Source organism: Eupeodes corollae, unplaced genomic scaffold, assembly GCF_945859685.1.
Source record: "Eupeodes corollae unplaced genomic scaffold, idEupCoro1.1 scaffold_1046, whole genome shotgun sequence".
NCBI classification, from domain to species: domain Eukaryota; kingdom Metazoa; phylum Arthropoda; class Insecta; order Diptera; family Syrphidae; genus Eupeodes; species Eupeodes corollae.
In genome coordinates this window covers 1-9,960 of record NW_026605707.1, presented here as the reverse complement: position 1 = coordinate 9,960, position 9,960 = coordinate 1, and the positions used below count along the sequence as shown (strand labels likewise).

The 9,960-nt window shown below is 35.2% G+C and overlaps 1 protein-coding gene across 1 annotated transcript; it reads right to left on the bottom strand.

Moving 5' to 3' along the window:
• Positions 1 to 370: 370 nt before the first annotated feature.
• LOC129953582 (Schwann cell myelin protein-like) lies at positions 371 to 6,100 on the bottom strand (the record flags this gene model as incomplete). Its single annotated transcript, XM_056066823.1, has 3 exons — positions 371 to 515; positions 1,065 to 1,216; positions 5,897 to 6,100. Coding segments are annotated over 3 exons (501 nt in total), but the record flags the coding sequence as incomplete, so codon positions are not given.
• Positions 6,101 to 9,960: the final 3,860 nt, after the last annotated feature.

Genomic DNA, 9,960 nt, shown 5'->3' with positions numbered 1-9,960 from the left:
ATGTGTCAGTATACTTAATTTTTTTTTGTACCTTTTCTTCTTGAATAAAGAAAAGCCTGCTGTAAAAGTAAACCTGACGATAACCTAATTCATCAATATAAATGATCACCTAGTTCCAACGAAAAATCGAACTAGGGTAGGTGGGTTATTGTTTGTGATTTTTACAGAGAAAAAAAAGGACGCAGAAAAAACACACACATAAGACAAAAGACCTAGTATGTCGTCTATACCCCAGTGTGTCTTTTCGACGTCAAAGTCCCTCAATTCCCCGTCATCCATTTTTCAACATCATACAAAAACAAAGAAATAAAAAAGGGAACAAAATACATACATATATAAAGGTACATATTTTATATAATTCTTTACTTACGATATATATCCAATTTCCATCCATCTTCCATTCCCGATTCAGGTATCATCGATTGCTCCGCACGACACGAGAGAAACTTTCCTCTATCGTCGATTGTTGGCGTGAAAGTCAATATTGACGTTGTCATATTTCCGTCAGGATTCGACTGTGCATATTTGTCGGTGTGGGTGTGCAGGACAGTGTTTTGGATTAAATGTGTGCGCGTGGGTTCGGTGGGTGGTTGCAGGATCCATTCAAGTATCAAGAATCATCAGCATCATCGGAAAAATCCCCAGAGACGCGCATTCAAAGTCACGAGTTGGATAAAAAGAATATGAAATGAAAAATGAGCAAAAGCACAACAAAATTAAAAGAGCAAGGAATAATGTGTGTAAGTTTTCTTTTTTCTGTTCTTTTTTTACGTTATTATGTATTTGTATGTATTTTTTGTTGTATAAGAAGATGAATGTGTTTGCAGGCAAAGTATATGAAGCAGCAGAAGGAGCAACGAACAAGCAAGAAAGGATATCAGGTTTGGATGAATTCAATCAATATCCTTGGTGTATTAAATGCAATTTTAATATATTAACTTTGTGTGCAAACACAATATTCAATGTATAATGCAATACTCGCGACGAGGAGTTGAGTCATACCTATGTATGTATATGTATGTACCTACTTACAGAGCTATAGGGAATGTCATTATTTAACTTACAATTTCATGGGTATTCTTCATCGGTGTACTTCCTTTCCACCAGGTTATTGTTGGAGCTGGGCGTGATCCGACGACAACGCAACTCAACTGATAAATGTTATCAGCTGAAAGGGGTCGATTTTCTCCCTGTAGCTTTACAACAAGTGGACGTACTGCAATAAATGGGAAAAACGAAACAGAAATATGTATGAAATAATTTAATGATTTTGGTTAATTAAAATTATTTATTAAATAGGATACAAAGGAAGAAAAAAATAAATTATTCCTCAATTGCAGAAATTTATATGAAAATATTTTTGGTTTGGTTTAAAGAAAACCATTTTTATGATTATTTTTAACAACCATTGAAATGTGATCTTAAGAATCTGCAAATAAAATATTGTATCAACTTGCGTAAATGATGTCTTTTTCGGGGTAAATTAAATTTAAAATTCTTTGATATATCGAAGTTAAAAAAAGATATTATGATTTTGGAGGAAATTTGGATAAGAAGAAGAGAATTTGTTATTCGCGTTTGAAATTTAAAAACATTTAATAATATTAATTGTTTAAGGGTGCAATAAAGGAGGAGCGAAGATGTTACGGATTCAATCTGTTTTTCTAATTGTCTGTTTAAGTGCAGCTGTTAGATGGAATCTCGGTATGAATTGCTTTTAAAGTTGAGGGAATGAAGTTGGTGTATTTTAAATTAAGGAGAATAATCACTTGATGAACAAATATAGCATAAGGTAAAATAGTTAAAGAGTTTAAACCTCGAAAAGTGGTAAGCTTACAACCAACAAATGCATAATATTATATGTATACTTAACTAGTTGGGCACTTCTACTCTCATATCCCCGCGGTGAACATTAAATACATCAACTGGAGATTGGGTTCCAGCAGCAGTGGAAAATTGTTGGGGGTAGCAAACGTAAAAGCTTTTCATCTATACGGCAGCGACAAAATTCCAAAGATGATATCAACTGTGGGGTTTCGGAGCTCAGTCCTGTAAGGTCATGCTTGCTCTCAACCTTGGAGTTTAAACCAAGGACTGGTCATTCAGGTTGAGGGGCGTGCATCAGGGTGACTTCCTGACCGCGTACAGAAAATCCAGTAACTTCGGATACAAAAGAAGGGGTTGGTGGAGATGTGTACTCTGAATGACTGAAACTAAGTTTCTCATTCCGCCATCCCAATCATTGTAGCGTGTTCCAGGCAGAACTTTTGGCGATAAAAGAAGTCTTGTCCTGGCTTACAGAAAACGTGAAATCAACATCTGATATCTGTGTTTTCTCAGATAGTCAGGCCGCTATAAAACTGCACTGCACTCTGTCTCTACAAAACTCTATAACAGTCCATAACAGTTGATTATCTCTAATGAAGATGGCACAAAAGTTAAATATTCACCATTGCTGGGTGCCGGGCAATAGAGATATTTCAGGTAACTGTACGGCAGATGAACTCGCCAGGAACGGTACAGTGCAGCCCATCCTACCACGTTTGGCAAGTACTGGCATACCAATCGCTACTTGTAAACTGCTACTAATGCAAGACGCTGCGAGGAGGGCAGGCACCAGGTGGACCAACATCACCACGTGTCAAGCCACAAAAAACATCTGGCCTGGCCAACACTAGATTTAAAACGTTCAAGGTTCTTGCTATCTCTAAGCAGATCGCACATAAGCTCGATAATAGGTGTTATAACCGGACACTATCTAATAGGAAAGCCACGCCACGCTACTAGGCTTATACTCAAATGACTTTTGCAGAAGCTGTGTGGACGAGGAGGAGGAGGAAACAATTCTTCATCTTCTCTGTACATGCCCTGCTCTGGCCCAAAAACGCAAGAATTAACTAGGAGAATTCTTCTTTAACAATCTTAATCTAAATTATATCAGCATAATAAGCCTATCACGTTTCGTAAGGGACTCAATCTGGTTCCATTGAGCTTAAGAGGAGCTTCAAGATTCATGTGGTATCACAATGGACCATTTAACTGGCCTAAGTGTGTCCGTTTGTATCTTGTACAGCCCATGGAATGTTAGGAATGGAATGTTATTATTATTATCGAATGCTATAAAGCTGACATACATATATGCCATACAGAAATTAACTTCAAGTTCTCTAGATCAATCTACCCTCAACCATATTGACCATATTGTGATCGACAATAGACACGCTTAAAGCACCATGAATGTCCGAACTTTTCGAGGAGGTAACATTGAATTTGACCACTACCTAGTTGTAGCCGAGGTAGCACTTCCAGTTTCCAGATCCAAGGCAAAACAGGGAGATGCTGGGAGAAGAAACAAGCTCGAATGGCTACAATCGCAAGCGATCGCCAACAAAATGTATAGAAAACCAGTAGCAATATTACGAGGATGCAATCAGAGAAGCCACTTCTGACATTCTGGTTTTCAAGAAGCGACCAACAAGAAACACGTGGTTTGATGAGGAACTTCAGCAGGCAAATGGAGCCAAGCAACAGGTACAAAAGGTGGTGTTACATGGAAGGACGAGAGGAACAGAAGTAAATAGAGAGATCATAAGAAGCGTGCGGTCCAAGATGTTGTGAGATTCAAAAGCAGGAATGCAGTTCGAATGTTTGAACCGTATTCAATGCTGATGATATAGATGGATCCCTTCTGCAGATTGTATAACAGTGACGACGAACCAAATGCCTATGTCAATATAGACGACGAAAGCCAATGATCCCATCTTTCTAACCTAGAAAAGGTGAATAATTATATAACTAAACTGAAGTCTAACAAAGCCGCTTGAGCAGTTGGCTTGAATGCTGACCGAGCTTTTAAAAGCAGCTATAGATAATTTGGTTAAGAACATGCACCAACTTATCTGTATGATAATGTCGAACGAAAGCATGCCCAATGAATAGAACCTTAGTTTTGTTTGCCCGATTTTGAAAAAAAGGAGACCATCTCAACTGCACCAACTAAAGAGGCATCATTCGACTTAACATCGCTTGTATAACACATGACAGCATCTACAGGGACGAGCTGTATAGAGCCAAGCTAGTTTTATCATTCCTGCCAAACTCATCCGTTTGTGCAGGATGACTTAGTAGAATATGTGCTGTTCTATAAAGATTAGAAACAACTTAACCGAACTTTAGTAGAATATGTGCTGTTCTATAAAGATTAGAAACAACTTAACCGAACTTTTCGATGTCAAAAAAGGCTTTAAACAAGGTTATGTGCTGTCATGCGATTTCTTTAACATCGTCCTTGAAAGAAAGTTCATACGTCAACACTATAGGCACTTTCTTTCAAAAGTCTGTCCAATAACTAGCACTTGCTAAGAACGTTGACATAACCGGAAGAACTCAGTCCGAGACGGCAGAAATGGGTTTAACGGTTGATGAGGGCAAAACAAAGTACATTAAGAAAGGACCGAAGACATCTCGGTCAAAACGTCATCATCGAGAGAAATAATTTGAGGTTTTTATTTTGGTATTATAAAAATTTAAATTTTTCCTCTATATCGCAATTAAAAAACTTTTCAATGAAAAGATAGTTTGAGAAGAAAGTAAGCTTAATGTCCCGGTTGTAAATTTATGTCGAATTCCATTTTGATTTTAAAATGCAAATGCAAAACTTTGTCCCAAATGCTTTATTTATTCCTACACAAAATCAGAATACATAAAACCATTGCACAATTTCTATTTATTAACAGAGACGAAACTCAATAAATCCAATCGATTTATTTCAATTCCGGATACTGTGGCGTATACGTAACAAAAAATAAACTATATTGCAAGAGAACGAATTGCAATTTTATTTCATTTATTATTTTTCTCTTTAATCAACCAAATGTGAATTAAAACTTTTTGTTGTTGTTGGTAATTAAAAATTAAACTAAAATAACTAATCAAACGTCTCTTTCAGTATCACATGAACACACATCATCCAGACATCAGAAAGTGGGCATTAAAACTTTTGATTGCCCCATATTAAAATCACAAATTGACATCATCAGGAGTTAGAGTTACAAATACATTTACCTCAAAACCCTTTAATTAAAAAAAAATGTGAATAATCAAGAAAAACTACGACGACTATGTGTGTGCACATAATTACATAGTTCATCGAGTGATGAGAGAGAGGAAGCGAGCTTTAATCGAGTCCTGGTCATATTAAATATGCGATGTGATGAATTGTGGTGAAGTAGAAAAACGGATTTTGTTCAATTTTGTTGTTAACAACATGGCATGGAAGCGGGAGAGGAAGCGAAGCTTGGAAGGATCGGATGGCATAGCTGTGGCTATGCTGCTTTTTGTTGTCACACACAATTAATTTTAATTGCAATTCTTGCAACTACAGAAAATTTCTCAAAATGTACACACGTATAAACGTACAGATACAAGTCCTTCTCCTCACTTAACTTCTTTGTTATTGTATAAATGTACTTTCTTCTTCTCTCTCTGTCTTTCTCCCTCCATTTCAATTTGTCTGTCTTTTTTTCTCTTATAAAGGATATAGCATTCCATTGGTTTGAAAAGCGGTTACCAAACGTAACGTACCGGGTGGCATCATATATTGCAGGAGGTTTAGATGAGTGACAAGGACTTCGTCGTCATCGTCATCATCATCGTCGTTGTGTCGTTGCAAAGGCAAGTGCACTTCTATTGCAGTCAACAAGGATCTACCTACCTACCCTACATATACATCGTTTGTACTCTGATGCGCTGTCAGTGACTTTAGATAGCTATACGAGTCCTTTTACTTGACTTCACAACTTACATACCTACATACCTCTCTACAATACACCTAACAACATAAAAAAAAACAACAAGGATCACAACAACAGCAGAATAAAAACACAATCATACTTACAATTCATATCAAGAGTGACAGTGCTACTAATTGGCGTTGTTAAATTATTGTTCGATGCCTGGCATGTCAGTTGCATGTTGAGATTTTTCCTTTTTAGCTTTCCCAGTGACAGCACATTGGCAACTCGCCGATCTGACAATGGGTGTGAAGTGTCATCAAGTAGAGTGTTTTCATGCCACCAGGTAACCTTCGGTTGTGGTCGTCCTGAAATTAAATAAGGGCAAAAAAATGAATGAAGATGAAAAATCTAAGTAATTTATTTGTGTGAGTTTAAGTGTAGAACACATAGATAATTTTACATTTAATGTCCTTAAAGCCGAAGCGTGTGTCTCTCAGTTAGTACATTGGTGGTATGTCTACTTTGGCACGAGATATGTTATATGACAAAAAGAAGACGGTGAGAAGATGAATCTACTTAGGCACTCATTCAAGATTCAAAAATTACATTTCGTATAATAATACATATAATTATTGTCTATCCTTTTTTTCGCTTCTCTCTTTTAACTTGGCACAATGACAATTGGAGTGTGCAAAGAAAATTACGATTTTTCAACTCATTTAAGGATAAAGGATTATTTTTTCCTCCCGTTTACACATGAGATAATATTTTTCAACAACAACGCGTGATCTTGTAATTCGAAAGAAGTCCTTTTACAATTATTACAAAAAGATGGGTTAATAAAAAAAGGACGAAAATGAAGACTACACATGATGATGATTCTGATGAATACAACAAAGTGGGATGTTGAGAGCACCATCATGCAAAGGACATACATGTATAAAAACAGCACAAGAGGACGAGGAGCATAGCAGCAGGAGCCAGCAGCATTGAAAACAGATAAAGGATTCTTTTGCCATGTTTGGTACATTCTTTTTGAAGCCTTGTTGGAAACTTCATCTTTTTTTTTTGTAGCCCCTCGCGTGTGTCTCTGTCTATTTGTCTGTTTGTGTGTTTGACTAAAAAAGTTAGTGACATACGATAAAAGAATTTCCTTAGAAGAGGTTAGCGTTAGCGAGCAAAAGAAGTAAACAAAGAAAAACGAAATAGAAAAGGAACAGAACAAATAATACAACAACACCAACCAAAGAAAAATAAGGATTCTTGTAATGAAATATCCTTTTCAGTTTGTCCTCATTCCTTTGAATATGGCGCGTTCAAAAAGGGTACCTCTACTTTTAGATACATACATATATTCAAGGGAGCGCGGCGGGTACATAAGATGTTGAATGTTTTGTTGGCTGTTTTAATCTTTCAAATAGGTTGACGGATTAAAATGTATTTTATGAAGAAAAAAAAGAAAAAAGGGCGATGACGACTTTGTCGAGCATCTTATACTCATTTTACGCCTATTTTGCGTCTCAATGTCATTCAAAAGCGGAGTTGATGATGATGTGGGTGGGTGGGGGCGTGTAGATGTAGGAGTGGATGTGGGTGGAGTTGGGGGATTTTTTTTATTTTGTCGTTGATGTTGAGTTTTGGAATGTGCCTAAGTGTGTATAATTAAGTATGTACGTATGTAAATTAAACGAAGAGAGATGTCCTCTGAAGTTTTCAAATGCGAAAATGGAAAAATAATACTTGTTTTTATTTTTGTTGCGCCTCCTTCCTTAGATTTTTAAGTGTAAGGAATTTTCAAAGAATTTTTATTAGATTAGGATATTCTAATACCATGAGAAGAAGTGCTTTTTGTGTTGATTTTTTTATTTTACTGTGATTGAAAATTAATATCGGTTTTATTTTTGAGATTTTGTTTTTTTAATAAGTGAGGAGACTTTTTGAAATTCGGCACTTTTGTGTAAAGGTGTAAGGATTTTTTGATTGAGTATAGAGAAGTCTTTGATTTGATAATTAAATAATCAGGAATGGTACTTTGCATACTTTTTTAAAAACTCGTTATTACTTTAAGCGAGGGTTTGTAAGTCAATTATTTTTTTAATTAATTTAATCTTTAGTGGAAGAAAATAAGAAAGGGGTTAAAATATTCTCAAGTTTATCAATTGATTGAATTTCTATTGGGTTTTTATTTCTTTTTAAGGAATTTCATCAGTTTCTTAGGAATAAAAATAATATTTGTTTTTGATATTGTATAGCTTCTTATTGTTTTTACTTAAATGTTCCGCTTCTTAAGATGTAATTTTTATTATTGAGCCATTCAGAGTAAGAAGCTAGGCTAACGACAAAGTCCATTTTTTTGGATGGTAGACTTATTTTTTAAATCAGTTAGATTCGGATGTTAACTTGAATATGACAGTTTGTGACCTTTCTAGCTTTTTTAATATTATTTGATGTAAGATCAAAGTATTTTTTTGGCTAATAAAACATCTCTCAAGTGAAAAAACAACAAATATTATTTAAAATATAAGGAACCTTTATTCATGTCTTTAGCCCAATAATGGCAAGCAATTCATTTTTGCATATTGTGAGCTTAGGTATTACTTTCTCAAAAATACACTTAAACTGACACGTATATCTAAAACCAACAGCCCTTCAACATTATAGGCTCAAAAGTATTTTTAATTCATTGTAATAAAATATCAAAGTAAAGAAATCACAGGATTATGATTATGAAGTTATGCAATGTTATTCATTTTTTTACATACAAAATTTTGACTTTTGTCGACTTTTTAAAAGCCTTATAATTTTGAAATAGAGATATTGACGTTTTTAAAAATTTGTCAAAAGATTTACAAAAAAAAACCTTCAGTAGGCGTTTTTCTTACATTAGTTAAATAAAAAGCCAACAAAGATAATTTTATAGTAGTTTTGAAATAAATTAAATTCTATTCAAATTCGTACAGTAAATTTTGTAAGAAATAAAAGTACAAGAAGAAGCAATCAGAAAATTAATTTTTCAATTTAAATGTTTTACGAAAACATTTTATATTGCCTCCAGAAATATTTTACACTTTGAAGAAATGAAGAATGACGTTTTTGAAACCCGATTTTTTTTAAATCCAATTGATCGTAAGCAATATTAAAGGGAGGATAGGACTAGAAAACAGGTCCTGATGCATATTGGTTTTGAATATATAGCCTAACAAAGCATTCCACATTCATGTAGCGCGGCTAAGAAAACCATCTCTGTACTTAAAAAGGAAATTGAGTTGACGGGTAAACTGATAAGCATTTTTAGCAAAACAGTTATTACGTTAAATTGTTTGGGGGGGGGGGGACATTTTTGGGGGCACTATCCTAAATATGACAATTAAACTCGAGATTTGGATGACTTAAAGCATTGTTATAATATATAATTATAGTTATAGTTTAAAAGCATTATGAAAATTCTTGCATTGTCAAAAAAATACCTTAACACAGTGTCTGAACTAACATCTCTAAATGCAGAGAGCTCGCAAGGTGGTGTTCCATCCCCTATCCTCTGAAACATAGTGGTAAATCAAATCCTTACTAGTCTGGATACGAACTGCTTCAGAGTGATAGCCTATGCGGGCGACGTTGCTACAGCAGTTTCAGGAAAGCATCTTAATACCTTAAAATTAATCTTACAAATTGCCTTAGCCAGACTAATACTTTGGGCTGATCTGTGTGGACTGGGTGCTAACAAACCGATTTAGTCTTATTTTCGAGGAGATACAAAATTCCATTTGTCAACCCTCCTTATATTAATGGAATCCAATTAAAATTCCCAGACGAGTCTTAATACCTGGGTCTTGTCTTAGAAAGAAAACTAAATTGGAAACGCAACGTACAGGAAAGTGTCAAAAAAGGTACTGTAGCTCTCTTTGCTTGCAAAAAAGCTATTGGTAATAAATCGGGCCTACAACCTAGAAATACGCATTGGCTATACACATCGGTAATCAGACCGATTTTTATGTAAGGTGTGGCAGTATGGAGGACTGCCACACCAAACAAATAGCTGCAAGCTCTGCTATTGGCCTCAAAGCTTGGTCGCAGTAGACTAACAACAACATTGGCCATTCTGTAATTCTAAGGTACTTAGAATCAATTCCAAAGCACACAGACTACACCATCCCCCAACTGCAATTCGACAGAAATTTCCAGATTTGTAAACCTTCCAGATCTTTTTGGGAGGATAAGACATTTT